Source organism: Squalius cephalus, assembly GCF_949319135.1.
Source record: "Squalius cephalus genome assembly, chromosome: 8".
NCBI classification, from domain to species: Eukaryota; Metazoa; Chordata; class Actinopteri; order Cypriniformes; family Leuciscidae; genus Squalius; species Squalius cephalus.
In genome coordinates, this window is record NC_137129.1 from 36,731,813 (window position 1) to 36,759,773 (window position 27,961).

General features: G+C 37.1%; 1 protein-coding gene across 1 annotated transcript in view; it reads right to left on the reverse strand.

Annotated features, from left to right (window-relative positions):
- Nucleotides 1-3,762: 3,762 nt before the first annotated feature.
- The window catches only part of LOC307163328 (CMP-N-acetylneuraminate-beta-galactosamide-alpha-2,3-sialyltransferase 1-like), a gene marked incomplete at its 5' end in the record, with an annotated part of 148,619 nt that continues 124,420 nt past the window's right edge, over nt 3,763-27,961 (reverse strand). The window contains 9 exons of the mRNA XM_079879363.1: nt 3,763-4,036; nt 4,108-4,227; nt 7,204-7,249; nt 8,872-9,051; nt 9,342-9,535; nt 10,092-10,355; nt 19,291-19,410; nt 19,511-19,556; nt 19,626-19,811. Of these exons, the coding sequence (XP_079735489.1) occupies nt 3,872-4,036; nt 4,108-4,227; nt 7,204-7,249; nt 8,872-9,051; nt 9,342-9,535; nt 10,092-10,355; nt 19,291-19,410; nt 19,511-19,556; nt 19,626-19,811 (1,321 nt within the window). The 3' untranslated portion in view covers nt 3,763-3,871. The remainder of the gene's footprint in view (nt 4,037-4,107; nt 4,228-7,203; nt 7,250-8,871; nt 9,052-9,341; nt 9,536-10,091; nt 10,356-19,290; nt 19,411-19,510; nt 19,557-19,625; nt 19,812-27,961) is intronic.

Below are 27,961 nucleotides of genomic sequence, written 5' to 3' on the forward strand. Positions count from 1 at the left end.
GTCGAAGACAAACTGCTGCTACCTATTTCTTGGTATTTGCTTGCCAAAATTGCTAGCCAATTTTCATAATACATTTCACACAATTATACATTTATACCTTTATTATATTATTACTTATTATATTTGTTATAATATTATTAGTAATAATTAAAAAAAATATTAAAATAATTAAATATATATATATATTATTATTATTATTTATACCTTTATTATATTATTATTACATTTATACATTTATGCCTAACTCTGCCGGCCATTGAGAGGACACTGGTCAAGTCACTGGAAAAGACGCCAAGTTGTACGACAGGGTCACAGAGCATTTTCTTGAAAAGGAACGTTGGGCAGAAAAAAAGACCAGCAGCCGCCACTGATTTAGTAGCCTACATGTAGGCTATTTGTCTGAAATCGTCGTTAGGCTACTGACTTAATTCTGTGCTGCAGTATAGGCTACATTTAGTTTTACATTCATTTACAGAAATCAGTTGGTTGAATGAAAATTGCTGATGTTATCGGATTTTCAGGTGATATTCTCAATTCATTCAGTTAACGATCGCTCTGAGGTAAAGTGTTTTGCAGACTTAGTAACGACTGTATTTAATAGTACAGTACAATCATAACACAGTAGACATTATCTTAATTCCATAATGACCATAAACATAACAATATTGCTGGCCATGAGAAAGTGTGCGTCCGGTGTGCGATACCTCGAGTTGTCCTAGTCGCGATGCGGCGTTGCGCTTCTCGTCCGGTGTGCGACCCCCTTAATGCTGTAATTTTGCAGCAGGCATGGATGTTCAGGTTTATCATGAAATTTGTTAAGATGTCACGGCCTGTACCTTGCACTTTATTTTCCTTTGAAGACCTCTATATTTAGTTCATAAGTAACATTCAAAAACTCATACCATTGAAACGACCATTCAAATTGCAATTTGTTGCATGAAATGTAAACACTTCGTTTTTAGCATGAATATTTTAATGATTCACAAACAAATGTACTGTTGCCTGTAACTATATATATATATATATATATATATATATATATATATATATATATATATATATATATATATATATATAAAATGTACTGTGGCCTACCACATTAGGGCAATGTTGATATCCTGGATATTTGTGTGGCCAATTGTACAATGTGAGTTAACATTTAACAACTGTTATTAAACATGCAGTCATAAGATAAGATAAGATAAGATTAAAACAAAGTCATTTCTGTGTGTATTTGAAAGATGTTTAACAACCTCTCATACTGTCAATTAAATACTGCTGTATATGTTTAACTAGTAGATTAAGCTGGATAATTTTGAACACTCAAAATAAATAAATAAAAAATCAATAATTTAAGCAAGTAACATAAATAGGAGTGGAATTACTATTTTTTATACTAATGTGACTAAATAAAATTGATTAAGTTCAACTTAATGCATTTGTTTAAATGTAGATAAAATCAATTGATTGCAACCACTTACGATAAAAAATTGTATTCATTTCAACAAATAATTGTTTTTCAGTGTACCTGTTACACATACACTACCGTTCAAAAGTTTGGGTCAGTAAGATTTTTATTGTTTTTAAAAGAAGTATCTTCTGCTCACCAAGGCTGCATTTATTTGATAAAAAACAATAATAAAAAAACAGTAATATTGTGAAATATATTGACAATTTAAAATGACTGTTTTCTATTTGAATATATTTTAAACTGTAATTTATTCCTGTGATCAAAGCTTAATTTTCAGCATCATTACTCCAGTCTTCAGTGTCACATGATCCTTCAGAAATCATTCTAATATGATGATTTGATGCAGTTGTGTACAATTTTTTTTTCAAAATTCTTTGATGAATAGAAAGTTCAAAAGAATATAGCATTTATTTAAAATAGAATATTTTCTAACATTATAAATGTCTTTACTGTAACTTTTGATCAGTTTAACTCATCCTTGATGAATAAAAGTATTGATTTAATTTATTTCTTTCCCCAAAAAATAAAATTAAAATTCTTACTGACCCCAAACTTTTGAACGGTAGTGTTTAATGTTACAAAAGCTTTAGATTTCAGATAAATGCTGTTCTTTTGAACTTTCTATTCATCAAAGAATTTTGAAAAAAAAAAAAAAAAAAAAAAATGTACACAACTGTTTTCAACATTGATAATAATAATGAATGTTTCTTGAGCATCAAATCATTATAATAGAATGATTTCTGAAGGATCATGTGACACTGAAGACTGGAGTAATGATGCTGAAAATTCAGCTTTGATCACAGGAATAAATGACACTTTACTGTATATTCACATAGAAAACAGCTGATTTAAATTGGAATAATATTTCACAATATTACTGTTTTTGTTTGTATTTTTAATCAAATAAATGCAGCCTTGGTGAGCAGAAGATACTTCTTTTAAAAACATAAAAAATCTTACTGACCCCAAACTTTTGAACGGTACTTATACTTAATTCCCTGTCAACAAGCTGCTGTCTGTTTGAAGAGTGGTTTCATATACTTACACACCCTTCAGAAAAACCTGTTTTGAATGTTTTCAGGTTGACCTCTTTGGTATGCTACATTGTCACGCAAGGATTTCTTTCAAATCATTGAATTGCTAAAAACAAAAACATAAATAAAAAGTTTAAATGTATATTTATAGTGTATAATTTGAAATCATTTCCAACAAAAGTTTTTTAAAAGTAAAAAAAAAAAAAAAAAAAGGACAAATGTAACAATTCCTATCAAATATTAAAAATGCAGATTGTTCTTAACATCTTGACTTCTCTACTTTCATTTACTTACAATATATATACAGCACAAGCTATAACCATAAAACATAATTTGGCATAAACATATTAATCACAACTTTGGCACATTGTTAAAATGTACATTCATGAAGATCCATCAAAAACAAAATGTGTTAAAGGGTTAGTTCACCCAAAAATGAAAATTCTGTCAGTAATTACTCACCCTCATGTTGTTCCAACCGCGTAAGACCTTCGTTCATCTTCGGAACACAAATTAAGATATTTTTGATGAAATCTGAGCCAAGTCTGAATCCTCCATAGGCTGCTATGTGACCGAAACTTGCTGGCCCAGAAATGTTATTAAAGAGATCGTTAATATAGTCCAAGTGACTCCAGTGGCTCAATCTTAAGTATATCAAGCGACGAGAATACTTTTTGTGCGCAAAAACAAACAAAAATAACGACTTTATTCCACTTTTCATTTCCTTCTCTCTGGGCCTCGTAGTGTTTTTGCGCTGCGCGTCTGTGTACATGTCATCACGTATCACACACATGACCGGCGTCGGCCAATAGTGAGCCTACGTGGTGACGTGTACACAGACGCGCTGCGCAAAAACACTACGCGAATCAACTAGAGGTCCAGAGAGAAGGAAATGAATAGTGGAATAAAGTCGTTATTTTTGTTTGTTTTTGCGCACAAAAAGTATTCTCGTCGCTTGATATACTTAAGATTGAGCCACTGGAGTCACTTGGACTATATTAACGATCTCTTTAATAACATTTCTGGGCCAGCAAGTTTCGGTCACATAGCAGCCTATGGAGGATTCAGACTTGGCTCAGATTTCATCAAAAATATCTTAATTTGTGTTCCGAAGATGAACGAAGGTCTTACGCGGTTGGAACAACATGAGGGTGAGTAATTACTGACAGAATTTTCATTTTTGGGTTAACTAACCCTTTAACCGTGCACCTTCACAAAAGGACTAAACACCGTGACTAAACATTCAAAGGATGCCTAGCAGTGAATTTGAGGTGGTATGACAGTGAGGTATGTGCTTTAAACACACAGTATTGCATTTTGCATATTTGCAAAACCAGCTTTGCATGACAAATTTGTTCACATCTTGTTATTTCCCTCTGAACACCTGAATTTTGTTTTCCAAGTACAGTTGCATCATGGTGTCAAACTCAAAGCTGCCACTATGTGCGCCGGTACGGACGTTATGTGAGGTTCTCTCAAAGTAGTGATACCAGTTTCCATATTGGTCAGCACCAAACCCAAATGTAGAAACCTGTACAAAAAAGAAGGCTAAAATTTCCATACAATAATAAAATGTATTCAAATTAAAATAAAAAAAATTACCTGGTCACAGATGTGCAGGGCAAATACAATAGCGAGGAAGCCAGTGGATGGATATTTGCCCCTTTTCAGCAACCATGTCTCATGGACATACTTAATGAAAGCAGGATGTAGAATCATCACCTACGAGAACAACACACGCTAATCACTTTTAGGCCTTTTCACACTTGAAATAGTTCATTCTAAACCCCGGGTAAACGGAATCCTGGGTTATCTTTATTCACGTTTCACACTGATCATTCAATAGACTACTTGCACAACTACTTCTGCGTTCTACTTAGTACATATCGGGAGTTTCCGGTTAGAGCGTTCAGAGCACCTACATACATGAGAATGCAGATTATCACTACGTTTTATGGATGCCAATTGATTAAAACAATGCATAATGATCTCCAACAGTGCATTCTGAATAATAAATAGGCTAAATATATTTATCCACTAACCTGCAGCAGTCCTATATGCTCGTCTTCTCATTAACAGTGTTTTTCTCTACTTAAATTTTAAAACCAGGCTCAAAATGAGTGAACTGTTGTGTCTTGTGCAGATGAAATTAGAAACAGAGCAGTACGACATAGTACGATACTTTTAATCGTATTATGCAACAGCACAACAATATAGGCTACTCTACCGAACACTTCACTTACACTTCCCTTCTTACCCCCCTGTCACCCAGTGTCAAAACAATATAACAAATTCATCTTTTACTCAAGACCACTTCTCCTTAGAAATTCCCATTAGAACACATATATCTGTTACTCAGATATCCAAAATCAATTTCTTTATTTACTCCGAAGGCACTACTAAGAATAGAATTCAAGAAATATCCAATATAACAGCAGGCTTCAAATTCAAACAGTTGTCTTTTGTCTTTCAATGCACAAATTCTTTTAACCATCTTGAAGAGTACCTCACATGCTGAGGCCAAGAACTGGGTAAATTGACCTGCTCCTGAGGTGGCTGCATAAGCCAATCAGCCACATCGGCTCTGGTAGATCCACTTGACATCAAGGCGATTCAAAAGGAGTTATGCCAGTACTGGAATGAGGAGTTGCTCTATAGATGTGGATAAATTCTGTGACAGTCATTTTCCATGGTTTTGACTGAATTATTGCAGACTGAATGCAAGTCTTGAACACTCTATGGAAGCGCTCAATTGTTCTGTTGGCAGCTGGGTGGTATACCGGCGTGCGCACATGAGTGATGTCCCGGTATACCACCCAGCTGCCAACAGAGCATGTCCCACGATGTCCCTCGCTTCAAGAAAGGCCGAGAATTCCGCAGCTGTAAATTGAGGTCCGTTATCCATGGACACGAATGCAACTTCAGGCCATTTATTATGGTAGCCCATTAGAGTAAGGGCATAGTGGCAATCCCAGGTAGCCGACTTGAATGGGCCCAATATATCCATTGCTAATTTTCTCCATGACTCAGCCGGAAAGGGCAAAGGCTGAAGTGGGGCAGAATGTATTTTAGCGGTTTTGTCTGAAGCCTGACACAGCTGACATGATGAGATAAAGCGTGTGAACGACTCATTTATCCACGGCCGCCAGTATAAGTCGCGTAGTCGCTGCTTTGTGCGCATGATGCCCTGTTGTCGCTCATGCACGAGCATCACTAACCAATGACGTAATGACACAGGTATAGCCTCGCTGTATCTGTGCGTGCAACTTACACAAGTTGTGACAGCCTGGTCGGTAGATCACTTCGTAATTGAAACAGCAAGTATGCAGCCCAGTGCGCAATATGCATTCCTGCGCAGTCTCCATCTTTAGTGGTGAGTAGAGTGGTTAATGCCTGATGGTCTGTATGCAATTTGAACGTCCAACCCCACAAGGATGTCCTCCATCTTTTATTTTTAAAGCAAGCCAAGAATGAAATAAAGGCTTTTTAACTTTTTTCACTGACATTCGAGTGCCTTGGAATTCTTGTCTTCAGAGATATACTATCCCACAACCAAAGAGCACCGAGATTTTATACCCCATGCAGCACTTTTGTTTTTGCCTTAAACTTTGAAGGATGTCCTCCATTTCTCGACAGCCCAAACACATGCGAGGGCTTCCTTTTCTACCATCAAATATTTGCGTTTGGCCGGAGTGAGAGTTCTTGATGCGAAAGCCACGGTGCGTTCAGAGTTATCAGGGTGTATGCATGAGAAAACGGCCCCGAGGCCATAATCAGATGCGTCAGTTGAGATGAGTGTAGGCAGATCAGGGTTAGAAAGGGCCAAAACAGGACTATCAACTAATAACTGTTTGACTTCAGAAAAGCTGATATTTGCTTCTTCCAACCAGAAGAACTCTGCATCCTTCCGGAAACAGGCACGTAATGGTTCAACCACAGAGGTGAAATTCTGAATAAATTTACTGTAGGCTACCAAGACAGCAAGCCGAGGAAAGCGCGCAACTTTACAGCATCCGTTGAAGCCAGGGCCTGTAGAAGTGCAGACAGCTGTTGCTTGTCAGGCTTGATACCCTGCGCTGTGAATTTGTGACCCAGGAATTGTAAGCTGGTTTGTTTGAAGTGACATTTTGCTGCATTAATTTGAAGTCCTGTATCCTGCAGACGTTGCAGAACGGCTTTCGGCAAGTGTTCTAGCTCCTCAGCAGTGCATCCCCATATAATAATGTCATCCAAGTAATTTAACACGTTCAGTAAATCATCTAAGATAATGCGCATCATCTTTTGAAACGCTGATGGCGACAAGGCCAACCCATGCGGGACTAACAGAAACGGAAAAATCCCTCATGTGTGATGAAAGCAGGTAAGTGTCTGATGTCAGGGTGTAACATGACCTAATAGTACACACTTTGAAGATCAATAGTTGAGAATAATGTAGCCCCATGCGGACCCTTGTCAATTGTGTAAACTGACAACCCTAGTCTAAACCAGTTTTGTGAAAACCTGAAACAAATAAGCTTCGCTCCCCTAAATTCCAAAAATTCTTTAACGTGCCTCAAGTTGGTATGTTAAGTCAGTCTCCCCTATGGTCTCCTCTATCCAGATGACAAAACAATGCAGTTCAGATTCTACATTGAACCAAATGTCGCATGAACGACACAATAATCTGAGCTATGTTAAAAATGTCAAAACATCACTCACCTTATGTCTGTTGGCATTTATGCTCGGCCTGACTTTTATGTAAGTTCTAAAGACAAGAAAAAAGGGCAAAATGACATACAAGTAATAATAAGGTACCATTAAAACATGATGAATTTGTTGGTTATCTTTTGCTGTCCTGGTACAACATATCAAATAAACATATATTCACGTCCATATTCCTTTATATTATACCCATAGGTAAATCAGGTTTCAGTGAGCCTGAGCAACAAGGTCTAAGAACAAGTTCAGGCTGTTTCTCATCATAGACAATACAATAGACAACACTATAAAAACAACACTAAGCACTAAAACATTATAATAAACCCATTACTTCATCTTATACTATTCATTAATCACTAAAGGGACAAAGCTGTTCTTATACAGTTTTGTTGTACACTGTGGTACTCTAAACCGTCAATTAGATGGAAGGTGCTGGAACTCACAATACAGGGGATGATGCCTGTCACTTAAAATTTAAACACCCGTTCGCTGTACCTGCCTGGCATACAGTGAAGCATGCAGGTTAAGTGGCAGCTCCCCAGTCAACCTATTGCAACCTATTGACCATTTTACAATTTGGTTAATAGAGGTCCAGCTCTTTAAAGATAAATTCCCGTACCAGGACACCAAAAGACAAATTGACCAAATTGATTTGATAAAAGTACGATAAAACAGAATCAACAGTGTTTTGTCATTTTGAAGTTTCCTTTAAAAGAACAAACGTTGATGCCCCTTTTTACACACATCTTCACAGTTGGCTTCAAAACTCAACTTCAAATCAATGATTGTCCCCAATTATTTGTAAGATAGCACACCCTCCAGTGTTTGACCCTTAATGGATGTGACTTTGTGCATAGAAACCTTCTTTTTAACCATATCCTTGGTCTTCAATACATGCAAATGAAGGTTAGGTTAGATAGTTCTAACCTTATCCCCAACTCTAACTCTGAATTTGTAATTTCTGCACCAATAGCAGCATTACAATAGCAAAAATAATGACAAGGTTTTCAAGCAAGGCCTAAAAACTGCCATTGTTCAAATTAAGGAGGTTTACAATACCTGAAGAAAGCTATATGTTAGCATTCCATGGGTTCCCACACCAGTCAAGCAACTGCCAAAGAGATGAATGGGAATGCTAAAGATGATGGTGGTGCATAAATTACACACACCAATTTTAACTACAGCTACCATCCGTGGGAAACAAAAGATCGATTAAATGTCAGTCAAGTCCCAAACTCAACCCAAAGCCAAATTATGATTGGTTGACATAAATGTTGTTCCAGGACCAGCAAGGTTGTAGATCCAAGAACATGTCGTACTTCACTTTTGGGGTATCAATACAAGTAGAACTCAGTTACTCTCCTAAAAATAAAGCTTCCAAAAGGTTTTTTTCTCTTTCTTCGCAGCAATGATAAATAACCATTTTGAGTTCCTAAAAGAACCTTTCGGTAAACAGTTCTTACATTTTTTTTTTAATTATTTTAATAATCTTTAATTTTCATTTTAATAATCTGGTAAACCATTTTCCACTATTAAGAACCTTTTGTGAAATAGAAAGTTCCATGAATGTTCTTAATGGAACCATAGATTCCAACAAAGAACCTTTATTTGTAAGAGTGTATCAGCCATTTGAGATTGAGAAACATTGCTCAATTATCTGTTTCTCACCTTGTGATGTTCTTAGTGGTGAAGGCACTGATGAGCCACTCCATATCCAGAATCTTGAATGGGGAAAGCACCAGGTAAGTTGATTTGTCCACGTCTACAGCGCTCTCAGGATAGATAATCCGGTGAGTGGCCTTAAAACCCACATCCTTCTCATAACCTTTTGTTGGGCCCTTATTTATCCTGGCTTAACAAAGCATGACTGAGTCAAGAAACATGTGAAAGATCATCATGTAAAAACAAAATGACATCGTCAACCAAATTTAAATGCATTTAAATGGTGTTTGTTTTTTTTTTAGCTTATGAAGAGAAGCTTTACTGGGCAAAGAACGACAGCAGACTGCAAAGCTTACAAAGTTTATGGCTAAAAGTGACACCGAACAAATACACAGTTTTGATCATGTTTTGGAAATCAAGAGGTGAGGAGTCTCACGAAAACAGTCAAACAAATTAGGTTATATATCATTTTTTACCTAATGACAAAGTCATGATGATCTATGAGATGTCCATAACTGGATCCTTTAAGGTTCCCTGAGTTTCCTACCACAGCACAAGTCCTGCAGCGTTTTGGACTAGCATCTAAGTATTGTGTTTTATCTGGGAAGAGAGAAAACATCTTCTCCACCACTACTGTGTAGTTCCTTTTGATCATATCTTTCTGAAGGCCCTGAAACGTCATGCAAAATAGACTTCAATGTAAGAGGTTTTAGTATTTTGAGGTTCAAAGATAAACTAGTAATCAACAAATGTTGACACACTTGCACTGACCTTCTGTTCCAAAACCTAGTGAGCTGAAGAGCATGATAAACTTTACTTAAATTAATTCAATAGAATTTGCAGTGAACATGTTGCCAAGGGAATGACATGATACTATAGTAATAGATAATAAGAATAAAATGCATAGCACACGCAAATATGGGGTAAACAGTAAACTTAATGACTAACAAAACGGATTAATCCATCATCTTGCATTGATTTCTTTCATTGAGCTCATCATAATGCATTCTGGGACATCTTATGCAATAATGTGAGCAAAAAAATTTATCAGAAGGGAACATAATCATGCTGCCCATGTTTTGGAACAACTTTGTTGTGAGCACAACTGTGCTGTCTTAAAATGCTGCCTACATAGCATCCCGCCAGCTTTTGGAAAAGATTCAATGTCATTTTACAGTTATTTAATTCATCACTGTGCAAGGCTTAAAGAAATGTAAGATCAATACCTTCCAATACTTGAAGATATCTTCACTGAGCACGTAATTTTCCCGGGTGAGCAGTGGTTGAATAGAGAGATCATAGAGTTCATTGAACCAAGCACTGTGAGTCTGCTCTCTGACACAGTTTTTACATGCACATATGCCTGTAGAGAACTCATCCACGGGGGTTTGGAACACCAGGAGCATGCAGATTATGTTCACACATATGACAGCCGTCATATAGGACCACCTATAATGCAATAACATGCCCATCTTTGCTCCTCTACTCTCCTGATGAAAAAAAAGAGTTATTTTTGTGGGTTGCATGGCATAGCAGGGCTTGCAAAATATCAAAATCCCTGGTGGGCCTTTGGGCAGGCTCTCTTCATATTTTGGTGCCCTGAAAATAATTGAATTAACCCTAACCCGAAAAAAACAACAACCTTTTTTTTATGTAGAAAATTGGATAGGAGTTGAAAGCATTAATAATAAAAAAAAAGTGTCAGCGATTTTCTCCACTGCCCATGCAATCTCAGGCTGCATCCGAAATCGCATACTTCCATACTGTACAGTAGGCAGAAAACAGTATGTGACAAATGAAGTGTGTCCGAATTTACAGTACTCATAAAAGAGTAGGCAAAAAATACCTGGATGACCTTCTTCCGGCAAGATTTTGAAGTGTGCCTACGATGGACACTTTACTATGCACACTTCAAAATCTTGCGTTTAAAGCCCCTAACTTTTTAGGGGCTGTGAAATAATTACTTCTTCAAAATAAGTACCTACTCAAAGAGAGTATGCGATTTCGGATGCAGCCTCGATCACTAAGCAACAGTAAATTAAGTAAAATTACAAGGAGTGGCAGCAGCACCAACTGTCTTTCCCCAAGAGGTGGATGCAGACAGAAGAAGAGAAGTAAACGCAACTAAAGATGTGCAGATTAACGTCACCTGAATCCGCTGTTAAAAACCTGAACATATGACTTTCTCTGATTTAGGCTTGATATCAGCACCCGACCCACACCACACAAGTTCTTCTTTGGCAAAATTACATTTCCTTAATAACCTAAACACAATCTTACATCGTCACTGTTTCCCCTCACTGCAACATTAAATACGCTCAGCAAAAGCAAAGGCTGGATATGCTTTGATAATTTATTGTCATATGCAACACTTTACATATCACACTTGATTGATCCTGGTTAACTATTTGAGTAAAATGCTCCCACATATGGTACTTTTCTTTCTTTCCTTCCTTTGTGTTCTGTTTTTAATCCTCTTTTTTTGAAATTGTAAGATTTCCCTCCATTGCTGCTTAAACTGTTATCCATTGTATTTTATGTTGTTGGGTATCACAAAACGGAATATAATACGAAAAAGTAGGTACTATCTTACAGCGGTTTGCAACGACTCTCCTTTCCCCCACAATGCATTGCATTACATCACGTTGGGGAGAGAATTTACCAAAGCCTGCCTTGAGAGCATTGAGAGTGACTAGAGAGACGAGTAGCAGACGAGAGTATTCAGATAGCGCAGATTATAGATAAATAGATAAATGCATAGATATAGATAGATATATAGACTAGATATATAGATAGACAGGAAGACAGACAGATAGATAGATAGACTAGTATAGAGAGAGATAGGCAGACAGACAGATAGCATAACGTTAGCATAGATACTAGCTAACAGCTAGATAGATAAATATATAGAAATATATAGTAGGTAGATTGACAATGGTGAACTACTGTGTTTGTGCTGGTGTAAAAACTCTGGATGCTGAGTGAGGCACGTCACATCTGGTCGCGGGGTGAGCTCCTCGACCAGCGACCAAAACGCACTCACTTCCCTACAGCACAAGCTTTCCAACGCAGTTTCCATGGGACGGCACTGCCGGCGCCCACACAAGCACCTGCCAAACACAGCGACAGACACGCGGCGGCTACGTTTGCAACAACATTTTCACCGGAGGAAGAGATAAACGCTTAGAAACGCCCATATAGCTAGCATGATGCCTTCTATTTCTAGATGACAAAGACAAAGTTTACCAGTACTACGACACTATGACAAAGGTTACCGGTACTTATCTGAACTAACGTCATGATCACTGCTTAGATATAAAGAAAATGTTGATTTTTCACTCGGTGCTATTCAAAGACAGTAAATATATATATATATATATGTGTCGTTATTGTGCACTGCTGCTCAATAACGACTAGCAACTCACCAGGACACTTCACCAACTCTCCACTCATTCTCCTCGGACCATGCATTTAATTATTAAGTATTTACGACATTGTGGTGGCGTTCAAGTGCGTTCAACTCGTAAATACGATCTATACAAGATGGCTTGAACGCACCATAATACTAGGCTGAGGCTACCTTTCCTCCACTTCTCCCCAACGTGACGTCATCACCGAATTGCGGAAAAAAAACGTTAATACCAAAAACGTAAAAAACTGGTCTTTAAGACCATTTTTGAGATATTTTAAAAATGATATACATATCTTGAGTGATTTACCCATTAATCGACAGTGGTGGTTAACCTGCAACATGGGCTTTAAACAAGTGGACCCCGCAACTGCGTAGCTTGAGAGTCTGCAAATTAGTGCCTGACGAAAAATTATGCTTTAAACGCATTAATATTTCCATCATTATGTTGGAAAACACTTTTATCAGAAAAAAATCTGCTAAGCTATAGTGTATGTTTTTAGTTAAAGCTGTTAAGTTATTAAGCAACATCTAAGGATTTTTTTCCATTGTGTTTTACATAATGACCACTAGTAGGAGGTGCTCCAGGCATATGCTTTCCTTGATTGGGTTTCCCTGAAGAGATAGGCCCTGTCCCAAATGCCACACAATGGCTGGATCCCAAATGGCACACTCCGGCCTTGTGGACCTCCTTCGAGTTCACACTTGGTGACATCAGAAAGTGCAGACCTAAGGGGCGCTGGCCTTGAGGGAACGCGAGTGTATTTTGGGACAGGTTTGATGACATCATTCCACCGAAAGACGAACAGCCACAAAACTCCTCAGTTATCTGATTGGGCGGTCGCAATTATTCTTGGGTAGACAACTCGTGTGGAGGGTGCGAAAGTGCGGGCTTCACCGAAATCCGCATTGAGGGCACAAAGGCGGCGCTCGCGAGCACACTTCTGAGCGCTGAAATGCCGGATAGGACACCCTACGGACTCGTACACCTGGCGAGCACGCACAATTTAAGGCCACGAGACCGCAAGTCCACATGAAGTGTGCCATTTGGGATCCAGCCTTCACATGCACTTTCTGTCTTGTGGACTTACAATGGCTGACGCATGCATGTGTCCTTTAAGTCCATGAGAACATATGTCCCATTTAGTTATTTCAGATTTCAGAAGGGTGCTCGTGAGTGCCCCCTTTGGGGTTGATATGCGCCCTCAATGCGCACTTTTGCCGAACCTACACTGATGTGAGCTCTACAGCAGACTTCTTCCCGACAGTCAAAGCGGCATTACGTCACGAAAGTGCGGACTCAGAGGAAGATCGCAAGCGTTTAGGGTGCCATTTGGGACAGGGCCAAAGTAGACGTTGTTATTGAAAACTAAAAGAAAAGAGTGACGCACGTTCGTTTCGTTTTACCGTGAAATGAGAGTTTTACCGTGAAATGAGAGATCCAACCGCAATTAATGGGAATGATTTTGTGATGCATTTTGGTAGCCCTGCTGGAGCCCCGTAACATCTGGCTACTTTGGGCTTTTATCTTTTACCTTGCAAAATTGGTAGCCAGTACACAATTTAATACAATAAAATACACTATAGTAAATTAATTTTGCAAGTCCTGCATATTGTCATACTGTGGTTCTCTTAGGAATAGAAAAGAATCCGATCAAAGATGCAAACTTTAATAATAACTCTCTGGAGTCAAGTCAAGTCACCTTCATTTATATAGCGCTTTTAACAATAGGGAATGTTTCAAAGCAGCTTTACAGTGATAATAGGAAATTACCGTAACAGATTGTTTATGCTTTACAACAGCTCTAGGATAAAGTTATTGTCCAGCTAAAGTTAGTTTTGATTGATTGATTGATTGATTGATTGATTGATTGATTGATTCACTTCCATTGCGACCACTCTGGAACAAGCTGACAGGCGGGGAAAATACACATTAACACAACGGAAATCAGACAAAGACTGAAAGCAAGGGTGCATCTTAAATAGCAAACATAAACGAGATAATTAATCAGACACAGCTGGGACAAATTAACTCATATTGACAGTAACCATAGAAACAAAAGAGTGGCGGGAAACAGAACAAATGAACACGGAAACAGAACAAATGAACACAGAAACTGAAAAAAAAAGTCCACACAAAAACTGAAACGTGACATATGGTAAAAGATAAAAGCCCAACAAGACAAAACATTAAGCAATCATAACTGTGCTCTTAGGCCAACTTGCCAATCACCACTGTTTAAGTTGTGGAATACGGTTGTCATTCCTTTAAATAGCTGAGCTATAACTACAGATTCACCAATCTGCTTTATAATAAGCATATGTCCTATATGCATCCAGACAATATCACAGAATGACACTCATTTGTGTAATAAATTAATTTATTGTTTAATGACAATTTAATATTTTAATGATCGTGTAATATAACCGTTTTTATAACCGTGTTATTAAAGTAATTGTACTCTCGACACTGCTATTAGTCCTAGTTAAGGGTTTGAGTCCAAAATAACGCAGCCGCTCGTTACTGCACCAAATGTACGGATCAGTTTGAGACAAATCAAAGACAGGTGGTGACAGATACACTTCATCTGCTTTTACCACAACAATAAAGGAACAAGTATGTCTTGTTTGGTCAAACAAGGCGCGATTATGTGCATGGTTTTATTTGTTTGAAAGGAACACAAACGCGATTCAAACATACCTGCTGACAGGAGAGTCCCGTTGAATTGTCGCATCTGCTGTTTCTAAGCCCAGGGTGGCTGGAGAGAACCCCACCTAAAGTTCTTCTGAACTGACCTTTGCTCCTGAGTCATTTCCCTTGCATTGCTGTTTCAAAGCAGCTATTTTTACACGTTTATATGCCTGTGTAAATATGTTTTTATTGCAGCACAACCCTAATTCAGAAAAGTGGATCCTGAAAATTGTGGTTATTAAAACAATGCATCACAAGAAGTGTACTGACTGAGAATGTCAAAACATTTCATTAGGTTTATTGAAAACATGTTACAAAGTTTACCATGACTACTGTGTTTTTTATTAGGGCTGGTTTTTCATGATTTTATTCTATTCCGATTCATTATCTTGCGATTCGATTCAATATAGATTCATTTTGGATAGGCCTATATCAGATACATGTTCATTTTTCTCAAAAATCTCTCTCAACTCATTCATTCTATTATCTATTATTATTAGGCCTATAGGTTAAAATTAACTGACACAATTGCATATAAGGCAGTTTCATAATCATGATATTATAAATAACTTTTTATCTTTTTACATTTTTTATTTTCTTAATTGAAGAAAAGGTGCAACACTTACAAATAATCAGATATTTGGCATATAGGCCTCCACTCATGTTGATTGGGTAGACATGTTGATTACTTTTTGCTGGTTGGAATGACGTGATGAACTGATAGATCATTTGAACGTGTTCCTCCCGAACTTTGTTATAAAACATTATTTGCTAAGGCCGTCAAGAACCTATGTGTATAAATTATTTGTGAATAATGTCGTCAGCAAATCGTTTTCCATCGTGCTTTTGATCAGCGCTGTCGGTGGAGAGCAACTGCTCTTGACTGCAATATCCGACATGGCCACCACGCTGTCGCGAGAGTTATTTGACAATAAAGTCAGTCAGTCAGTCAGTCAGACCACACGCGGACACGTTTTTAACCAGCATGCAAAGTTCATTGCAGATTTTGTCTAACATCAATTGTGTGTTTGTGTCTAATATACATATTGTTTTACGCCTTTTAGTTTTCTTTTAAAGGGATACTCCACTTTTTTTTGGAAATAGGCTCATTTTACAACTCCTCCAGAGTTAAACAGTTGAGTTTTACCGTTGTAAAAAGTTGTAAAATGAGCCTATTTCCAAAAAAAGTGGAGTATCCCTTTAAATTATATCCTCCTGGGACCCAGAAAAAAAAAGTTTTTTGAATTTAGTTGTTTTCCATGTCATCACACTGTTTAGAGCACAATAAACAAATGGTAAAAAAACATTTTTGCAAAATAATATTTTATTCATAAGTTATGCTATGTCCTCTGTAGTGGACGCCAGGACTAAGTTGTTTAAAAAATAAAATGACATGAAATTATATGTATAGGCAAAAACAATGGGATTTTTTTTTTCAATCACCAATAAATTTGGGGGTTTCAGGATTTTTTCAACCAAAATTTGTATAAAGATTATTCTCAACTATGTTATGAAAGAAATAACGGAATGAATTGGTACACCATTTTACTTTATGCAATATGTGGGTAAAATGTCCATAAATTAATATTCCCATTCAATGCAATGTATATATAAACTGTATCTAATTTGCACCTTAATGTGTTCTTGGAGCAACATTTAATGAAAAAAGAAGTGTAATAATTGGAGTAATAATTGTCAACATTTTAATAATAATATCTAATATTTCATAGGAATATTGATGTATAATTTATTTCCATATTCACTTGTTGTGTCTCACAAAATGCCTGATAAACATGATTTAAGTCCTGATGTCCTCTACAGTGGACATGTATGAAATCAATGCCCTGTTCTGTAACAGAAAATATTTTTTTTTTATTTGAAACCCCTTAACATTTTCCTGAGATGTTGTTTTATGAAATACAATTTGAAAAGTAGTCCAATTTAAATTATAATTACAATATATTATCATATTTCCATAAGAATGCTACATTTGATCACTAAATTAATGTCAGACATTTTTAAAGACCAAGGAGAAGTTGTTTTCATGGTGAAACCTCCAAACATTTGGTATCTCTGAAAAGTCCTGAATGTGCTCTTTACAGGACACCCAGGTTGTGTCATGTGACATGTATGATGTCAGAGAAATTCACTAAAATATAATGTCCACTACAGTGGACAAAAGTCTATTCTTGGGTCCCAGGAGGATATTATTCAGCAGAATGGTCAACCACTGTTGTTTTAATTGTGCTTTATAAATGCATTGATTGATTGATCTCAAACGAGCCTTTTGTTTGTGTAACTGCAGCTTCATGAGTTTATGCTGTGTCAAGTTTACGCTCAAGCCAAGTTTCAAGTTTGTTCAGGTCATTGTTTTGTTCTGTTTATGTTGTATTCATTCACTTTTAGCCTGCTTTAATAAAACTGCACTTGGATTCTACACAACTCATCCTCAGTGGACTCACTCTAACAGAATTCATTTTAAAGCATTATATTGTGAAGGGTTATTTGTAGCGCTGTGCTGGAATTTATTCTTAAGTAAGTACAGTGTCTATTAATGGGTAAAGCTACACATCTTCAGCTAGTCACCTTGAGATCCTTTCCATCTGTTATATCTCTTAAGCCTAGTAGGGAATGTTTTATGAGCAGTAGGAAAACCGGATTCATCCGCCCTTATGCAAAGCCTAAGCACAAACAAAACAATGTTCTTCTGCAAAATGCATGCATGCAAAGTCTCAACCTTTTAATTTTATTTATTTATTTTTTATAATACAAGATAGTGATCCACAAACTTTAACATTCCATATGTCTTATATATTAGTACATCAACAACATATATGTTTACAATGTGTACAGTAAGGGATTATAAATGGGAAAAAAAGTGTAGGACATTCTACAGCTCTCAAAACATTGCCATTGGAAGACAACATTTATATTAAAGACACTGAAATTTATTTATTCATTTTAACATTCATTTTTGTAGCAATCTCAGAACTTAATCCATCCTGAAATCCTTCATTAAATGTAAGAACAGTTTTCTTTATCAATACCCTTTATATATTGAAATCTTGTTTCTGTGCTGAAGTTGATGCATTGTTTTGTTTTCAATGTCTCCTTTATGAGGGCCGCCTTTAAAGTGAGTGTGAGATTTGTCAAAGTAATGATGCCAGGTTCCATTACTTGTAGCTCCAAACCCAAAGACATTCACCTGTGTAAAAGACAGAGTGGTCAGGAGTTTTACCATTTCGGGGTTATCTAGCTGGTGGCAATATGGCACTGGGTTAAAAGCTATTCAGGTATCATTTCATAACGGTAAATTTCTACGTGCATTTCTTGATAGTGCATTCAGTATTTTTTTTTCTCATTAACAAGTTTTACCACTAAATAAATTGGTAATATTTTTGAAAAAATATGCACGTGGTTTGGGGTTGGGATAAAAGGCATATGCAAATACAAAATGTTAATAAAATTAATGTTATTTAAAAAGGAAATGATAATTAAAGTTAAGGACTGTCACCAAGTGCAAATAGTCCACCTTTTTGGGAGAGGCTATTTACACAAACTCTGCCACCATTATCTGATTGAGCCAGACAGAATTACCAAAGAAATCCAGCAGATAACAGAATCAGTGAAGTGGAGAGTAAGGTGGGTGCAGGCTTCACCGTGATTTTGCCAAGCAAGGCATGTTCCTGGATCAACATATTTTGTTGAAACTGGAACAATATTCCTGTCCGAAAGGACAAACCCTATCCCTACCCCTAAATCTATGACCCTTCCCATAACTTATCCCTAAAATCAGAGGAAAATAACACTGAGAAGCACCTAACCATGGTTGTAAGCCTAAACTTGACATAAACTGTAAACTTGTCCCTCAAATCAGATTGGTTCACTGGAATGTTTTTCCAGACCAGGATCAACAAAGATGTTAATCAAGGAACATACTAGGCCTATGAGTAGCATTTATTTTAAATAGAGATTAAGAAAATATTTGAACAGTTGAAATAAAGTGCCTAGCGGGCATTTAATAGTGGAATATTATTATAAGTAATGTCCCAATAATGCAGCATTCATTTATGACTTTAACAAATATAATCATACTATGTTAACAATAAACAAACAGTAATTATTGCATACTGTTTTATTGAAAATTCAAATTGCTATTTGCACTTAGTTTGGGAGGGATTACATTTAAATTAAGATTAAATTTGCACATGCAAATTATTTTTAAACTTCTTTTTCTATTTACAGAAACTCTGCTGATATCATCAGCAATCAACACAGCCAGTTTAAAACTGAAGCATCATGTGAAAAATGCAAACAGTTTTACCTGATCACAGACATGCAGGGCAAATACTATTGTAATGAAGCCAGTAGAAGGATATTTGCCATTTTTCTGCAGCCATTTCTCATAGGCGTATTTTATAAAACCAGGGTGGAGGATCATCACCTGGACAGAAACCAAAACATTTATGAGACATTCATTCCTGCTTATTATAGGGCTTAAAAATGAGTTTAATTTACATTGATTTAATGACATGGGCACTTACCTTGTTCTTGTTAACTTTTATTGAAGATTTGACTCGTGTGTAGGTGCTGAGAAACAAAAAGATATAGATAATTTTTTTGCTTGCATGATTTTTTTATTGTTTTATTAAACAGTACTCACCGTGTGATGTGTCTATAGTGGTGAAGATGCTTATGAGCCACTGCATGTCACGAATCTTAAAGGGAAAAAGCACCAGATGGGTGTTGTCATCCAAGTCCACAGCGCTCTCGGGATACAGAATCCGGTGAGTGGTCTTAGACCCCACGTCCTTCTCGTAACCTTTTGTCGGGCCTTTGTTTATCCTGAGAGAAAAACAGGCAACGGGTATTGAGAGGCTACCAAAAGAAGATTATTGCTAAAGATATACCACGAACAGTGTTGAGAACCACTGCTGTATAGAGAACATTTATCAGATTTATTCTGTGCAATAATCTGTTCTTCTAAGGCCGGACACTGGCTGCGTGGCGTGTCTGTTTTTATTTCGGCTCCTATGTTAACAGGTTAGAGCTTGCAAACGCGTTCATGCTAGAAATAGAACCGACGCCTATTTTTTCACGCGACACGCGTGTTGGAAGCGTTTCCAGGCAAAATAGAATAGGAAAATATGTTTATATGTCATTTTGACACGAATACATATTAATAAATTACATTTTGATTTATGAAAGTCTCTAGGTTGTATAAATGCATGAAAGAATACGATGATAATTATCGATTTTCAAATATTGCACCTGTCAATACAGAACGAAATATTCTGTGACCTATTTTGCCGTCAATAGGGGAGCGCGGGGCACAACCTAACGCGGGGTTAGTTGTAACACGCTTGTTTTAAATACTTCCGCACATGCTTGGATGATGGAACTTTGTTTATTTACTAGTTGCCATATCAACACTATATATATAAAAAAAAATTCTTACTTAAGTTAATTTTTCATCTCTATTTTTTGTGTTTATTTAAAATAAGACAAATCTGATATTATTTTAATCTCCAATAACGAGGCTGAATCCAGCTTCTTATTCGCAGCTTCTTATTGACGCTATCCGTTCCACCTTAAATGACGCGAACTTCCGCGTTTGATGGCTTCTTATTGACGCTCAACTTAGGGACCGTGCGGTTTTTCTCTTTCGCGTTTTTTAACGGAATTGTGTTACTTTTGTGTCTATTTTCAGAATAAAAGTAGAATAAAAAATGTTTAAATGCAAATAACACTGATGTATAAGCGAAAATGGACTGTAAAAATATAAAGGCACATACGGTATTCTTTAATTATTGTACATGTCATCAGCTCAATTTAGGGACCATGTGGTTTTTCTCTTATTTACACTTTTTAGGGACCCTGTTTATTGTAGGCCTATCTATTTTCCGAAAAGAATAATACACTATTTTGAAAGGTAAATAACAAATAATAATAACATAAAATGATTGTAAAAAAATATAATGAGGCCTATACATCAATCTTTAATTAGGCTACTGCAAATAACATAATTTGAATGTATTTAAAAATAAATATATTGAATACTTTTTTTTTTTTTTTTTTTTTTTTTATTATTACAAATTACAATTTTACAATAACCAGAGATTATGCTCCAGCTTGGATCCAGACCCTTATGAGGACTTCAGACACATAAGAGATGAAACCTACTCCTGCAAGGACTCCAGAACATCAAACATGGATGATTATAAATAAATAAATGATCATTTTATCATTTCTTTAAAATGCACATTAATTTAGCTTAAAATGCATGAGTTTGTAAATACTAATTTGTTCTATCTTATAACTGTACTTTATATCTCATAAAATCCTACTGTGGTTTTGTAACAGAAATCTGCATTTTCTATAAAGCTGCTTTGAATTATGTATTGTGAAAAGTCTTATACAAATGAATGTATGTATAAATTAAATTGAACTGACTTGAAAGAGCCATTGCATTGTTACTGTACATTTTAAAGTTATGGACCCAATCTGACAACAATGCACTTTACACGTCCAATAATCCGCCTAATGTATTTGCTGCCCATTTCGCGGCGCTGTTTCTCAGCTGCCTCAGAGGGTGCGTTAAATTGGACATTATCCCATTATAGTAGAGCTACTACTCTAACGAAATCCAAATTTTAAGCACTTTTTACTGTGGAATAATTTTTTTATGAAGCTTTAAACTTGGTACCGTACACAATGTACAATAATCCGCCTAATGTATTTTCTGCCTATTTCGCGGCGCGTTTTCTCAGCTGCCTCAGAGGGTGCGTTAATTTGGACATTATCCCATTATAGTAGAGCTACTCCTCTAACGAAATCCAAATTTTCAGCAGTTTTTACTGTGGAATTTTTTTTTGTTATTTTTTTTTTTTTTAGCTTTAAACTTGGTACTTTACGTCCAATAATCCGCCTAATGTATATTCTGCCCATTTCGCGGCGCTGTTTCTCAGCTGCCTCAGAGGGTGCGTTCAATTGGACATCATCCCATTATAGTAGACCTACTCCTCTAACGAAATCCAAATTTTCAGCAGTTTTTACTGTGGAATTATTTTTCTATGAAGCTTTAAACTTGGTACCATACACAATGTACAATAATCCGCCTAATGTATTTTCTGCCTATTTCGCGGCGCGTTTTCTCAGCTGCCTCAGAGGGTGCGTTAATTTGGACATTATCCCATTATAGTAGAGCTACTCCTCTAACGAAATCCAAATTTTCAGCAGTTTTTACTGTGGAATTTTTTTTTGTTATTTTTTATTTTTTAAGCTTTAAACTTGGTACTTTACAATGTCCAATAATCCGCCTAATGTATATTCTGCCCATTTCGCGGCGCTGTTTCTCAGCTGCCTCAGAGGGTGCGTTTAATTGGACATCATCCCATTATAGTAGACCTACTCCTCTAACGAAATCCAAATTTTCAGCAGTTTTTACTGTGGAATTATTTTTCTATGAAGCTTTAAACTTGGTACTTTACACAATGTCCAATAATCCGCCTAATGTATTTTCTGCCCATTTCGCGGCGCTGTTTCTCAGCTGCCTCAGAGGGTGCGTTAAATTGGACATTATCCCATTATAGTAGAGCTACTCCCCTAACGAAATCCAAATTTTAAGCACTTTTTACTGTGGAATTATTTTTTTATGAAGCTTTAAACTTCACACAATGTCCAATAATCCGCCTAATGTATTTTCTGCCCATTTCGCGGCGCTGTTTCTCAGCTGCCTCAGAGGGTGCGTTCTATTGGACATTATCCCATTATAGTAGAGCTACTCCTCTAACGAAATCCAAATTTTAAGCACTTTTTACTGTGGAATTATTTTTTTATGAAGCTTTAAAGTTGGTACTTTACACAATGCACAATAATCCGCCTAATGTATTTTCTGCCCATTTCGCGGCGCTGTTTCTCAGCTGCCTCAGAGGGTGCGTTAAATTGGACATTATCCCATTATAGTAGAGCTACTCCCCTAACGAAATCCAAATGTTAAGCACTTTTTACTGTGGAATTATTTTTTTATGAAGCTTTAAACTTTACACAATGTACAATAATCCGCCTAATGTATTTTCTGCCCATTTCGCGGCGCTGTTTCTCAGCTGCCTCAGAGGGTGCGTTCAATTGGACATTATCCCATTATAGTAGAGCTACTCCTCTAACGAAATCCAAATTTTCAGCAGTTTTTACTGTGGAATTTTTTTTTTTTTTGAAGCTTTAAACTTGGTACTTTACACGTCCAATAATCCGCCTAATGTATTTTCTGCCCATTTCGTGGCGCTGTTTCTCAGATGCCTCAGAGGGTGCTTTCAAATGGACATCATCCCATTATAGTAGAGCTACTCCTCTAACGAAATCCAAATTTTCAGCAGTTTTTACTGTGGAATTATTTTTTTTATGAAGCTTTAAACTTGGTACTTTACACAATGTCCAATAATCCGCCTAATGTATTTTCTGCCCATTTCGCGGTGCTGTTTCTCAGCTGCCTCAGAGGGTGCGTTAAATTGGACATTATCCCATTATAGAAGAGCTACTCCCCTAACGAAATCCAAATTTTAAGCACTTTTAATTGTGGAATAATTTTTTTATGAAGCTTTAAACTTTACACAATGTACAATAATCCGCCTAATGTATTTTCTGCCCATTTCGCGGCGCTGTTTCTCATCTGCCTCAGAGGGTGCGTTCTATTGGACATTATCCCATTATAGTAGAGCTACTCCTCTAACGAAATCCAAATTTTCAGCAGTTTTTACTGTGGAATTTTTTTATTTTTTTTTTAAGCTTTAAACTTGGTACTTTACACGTCCAATAATCCGCCTAATGTATTTTCTGCCCATTTCGTGGCGCTGTTTCTCAGCTGCCTCAGAGGGTGCGTTCAATTGGACATCATCCCATTATATTAGACCTACTCCTCTAACGAAATCCAAATTTTCAGCAGTTTTTACTGTGGAATTATTTTTTTATGAAGCTTTGAAACTTGGTACTTTACACAATGTCCAATAATCCGCCTAATGTATTTTCTGCCTATTTCGCGGCGCTGTTTCTCAGCTGCCTCAGAGGGTGCGTTAAATTGGACATTATCCCATTATAGTAGAGCTACTCCCCTAACGAAATCCAAATTTTAAGCACTTTTTACTTTGGAATAATTTTTTTATGAAGCTTTAAACTTCACACAATGTCCAATAATCCGCCTAATGTATTTTCTGCCCATTTCGCGGCGCTGTTTCTCAGCTGTCTCAGAGGGTGCGTTAAATTGGACATTATCCCATTATAGTAGAGCTACTCCCCTAACGAAATCCAAATTTTAAGCACTTTTAACTGTGGAATAATTTTTTTATGAAGCTTTAAACTTTACACAATGTACAATAATCCGCCTAATGTATTTTCTGCCCATTTCGCGGCGCTGTTTCTCAGCTGCCTCAGAGGGTGCGTTAAATTGGACATTATCCCATTATAGAGCTACTCCTCTAACGAAATCCAAATTTTAAGCAGTTTTTACTGTAGATTTTTTTTTTTGTATGAATTTTTAAACTTGGCACTTTACACAATGTACAATAATCCGCCTATTGCAATTTCCGCCCATTTCGCGGGACTGTTTCTCACCCGCCTCAGAGGGTGCGTTAAATTGGACATTATCCCATTATAATAGAGCTACTACTCTAACGAAATCCAAATTTTGAGCAGTTTTTACTGTGGAATTATTGTTTTATGAAGCTTTGAATTTGATACATTAAACAATGCACAAAGAGCCGTATTGCACCTAAGGCCCATTTCGGGGTGCTGTTTCTCAGCCGCCTAAGAGGGTGCGTTAAATTGGACATTATCCCGTAATAGGATAGATGTTCCTCTAATGAAATCCAAATTTTGAGCAGTTTTTACTGTGGAATTATTGTTTTATGAAGCTTTGAACTTGACATTACACAATGTACAATAATCCCCCTATTGCATTTTCCACCCATTTCGCGGCGCTGTTTCTCACCCGCCTCAGAGTGTGCGTTAAATCGGACATTATCCCATTATAATAGAGCTACTACTCTAACGAAATCCAAATTTTAAGCACTTTTTACTGTGGAATTATTTTTTAAGAAGCTTTAAACTTGGCACTTTACACAATGAGCCGTCTAATGTATTTCTGCCCATTTCGCGGTGCTGTTTCTCAGCCGCCTCAGAGGGTGCGTTAAATTGGACATGATCCCATTATAGTAGAGCTACTACTCTAACGAAATACAAAATTTAAGCACTTTTTACTGTGGAATTATTTTTTTATGAAGCTTTAAACTTGGCACATTACACAGTGCACAATGAGCCGCCTAATGCATTTTCTGCCCATTTCGCGGCGCTGTTTCTCAGCTGCCTCAGAGGGTGCGTTAAATTGGACATTATCCCATTATAGTAGAGCTACAACTCTAATATAATCCAAATTTTAAGCAGTTTTTACTGTAGAATTCTTTTTTTATGAATTTATGAACTTGACATTACACAATGCACAAAGAGCCGTATTGCGCCTTAGGCCCATTTGGCGGCGCCTTTTCTCGGCAACTTCAGAGGGTGCGTTAAATTGAACATTATATCGTTATAGGACAGCTGTTCCTCTAATGAAATCCAAATTTTGAGCAGTTTTTACTGTGGAATTATTGTTTTATGAAACTTTGAATTTGATACATTAAACAATGCACAATAATCCGCCTATTGCATTTTCCGCCCAATTCGCGGCGCTGTTTCTCGCCTGCCTCAGAGGGTACGTTAAAGTGGACATTATCCCTTTATAGGACAGCTGTTCCTCTAATAAAATCCAAATTTTGAGCAGTTTTTACTGTGGAATTATTGTTTTATGAAACTTTGAATTTGATTCATTAAACAATGCACAATAATCCGCCTATTGCATTTTCCGCCCAATTCGCGGCGCTCTTTCTCGCTTGCCTCAGAGGGTACGTTAAAGTGGACATTATCCCGTTTTAGGACAGCTGTTCCTCTAATGAAATCCAAATTTTGAGCAGTTTTTACTGTGGAATTATTGTTTTATGAAGCTTTGAACTTGACACATTACACAATGCACAAAGAGCCGTATTGCACCTGAGGCCCATTTCGCGGCGCTGTTTCTCGGCCGCCTCAGAGGGTGCGTTAAATTGGACATTATCCCGTTATAGGATAGTTGTTCCTCTAATGAAATCCAAATTTTGAGCAGTTTTTACTGTGGAATTATTGTTTTATGAAGCTTTGAACTTGACATTACACAATGTACAATAATCCCCCATTGCATTTTCCGCCCATTTCGCGGCGCTGTTTCTCATCCGCCTCAGAGGGTGCGTTAAAGTGGACATTATCCCGTAATAGGACAGCTGTTCCTCTAATGATGTCCAAATTTTGAGCAGTTTTTACTGTGGAATTATTGTTTTATGAAGCTTTGAATTTGACACATTAAACAATGCACAATAATCCGCCTATTGCATTTTCCGCCCAATTCGCGGCGCTGTTTCTCGCCTGCCTCAGAGGGTGCGTTAAATTGGACATTATCCCATTATGGTAGAGCTACTAACGAAATCCACATTTTAAGCAGTTTTTACTGTAGAATTCTTTTTGTATGAATTTTTGACCTTGACATGTTAAACAGAGCTTGACTAGATACTGGCTAAAGACAGAGAAAACATGCTTTACACAGGTTGCAGTGAGAACACACAATCAATCATTTATTGGTACAGGTGCAGCATAAATAGAACATCACATGGCATGGACACATGACAAACACAATAATTGGGAGCATACTCATTAACCAGTCAATCAATTAACATGACACATTACACAATGCACAAATACGCCTCTGTGCATTGTGTTATGTCCTCTGAGGCGGGTGAGAAACAGCGCCGCGAAATGGGCCTAAGGCGCAATGCGGCTCTTTGTGCATTGTGTAATGTGTAAAGCTTTATAAAATAATAATTCCACAGTAAAAACTGCTCAAAATTTGGATTTCGTTAGAGGTGTAGCTCTACTATAATGTGAAAATGTCCACCTTAACGCACCCTCTGAGTCGGCCGAGAAACAGCGCCACCAAATGGGCCTAAGGCGCAATACGGCTTTGTGCATTGTGTAATGTGTCAAGTTCAAAGCTTCATAAAACAATAATTCCACAGTAAAAACTGCTCGAAATTTGGATTTCATTAGAGGAACAGCAGTCCTATAACGGGATAATGTCCACTTTAACGCACCCTCTGAGGCGGCCGAGAAACAGCGCCGCCAAATGGGCCTAAGGTGCAATACGGCTCTTTGTGCATTGTGTAATGTGTCAAGTTCAAAGCTTCATAAAACAATAATTCCACAGTAAAAAACTGCTCAAAATTTGGATTTCGTTAGAGGTGTAGCTCTACTAATGTCATAATGTCCACTTTAACGCACCCTCTGAGGCGGCAGAGAAACAGCGCCACCAAATGGGCCTAAGGCGCAATACGGCTCTTTGTGCATTGTGTAATGTGTCAAGTTCAAAGCTTCATAAAATAATAATTCCACAGTAAAAACTGCTCAAAATTTGGATTTCGTTAGAGGTGTAGCTCTACTATAATGTGATAATGTCCACTTTAACGCACCCTCTGAGGCGGCCGAGAAACAGCGCCGCGAAATGGGCAGAAAATACATTAGGCGGATTATTGGACATTGTGTAAAGTACCAAGTTTCAAAGCTTCATAAAAAAATAATTCCACAGTAAAAACTGCTGAAAATTTGGATTTCGTTAGGGGAGTAGCTCTACTATAATGGGATAATGTCCAATTTAATGCACCCTCTGAGGCAGCTGAGAAACAGCGCCGCGAAATGGGCAGAAAATACATTAGGCGGATTATTGGACATTGTGTAAAGTACCAAGTTTAAAGCTTCATAAAAAAATAATTCCACAGTAAAAACTGCTGAAAATTTGGATTTCGTTAGAGGAGTAGCTCTACTATAACGGGATAATGTCCAATTGAACGCACCCTCTGAGGCAGCTGAGAAACAGCGCCGCGAAA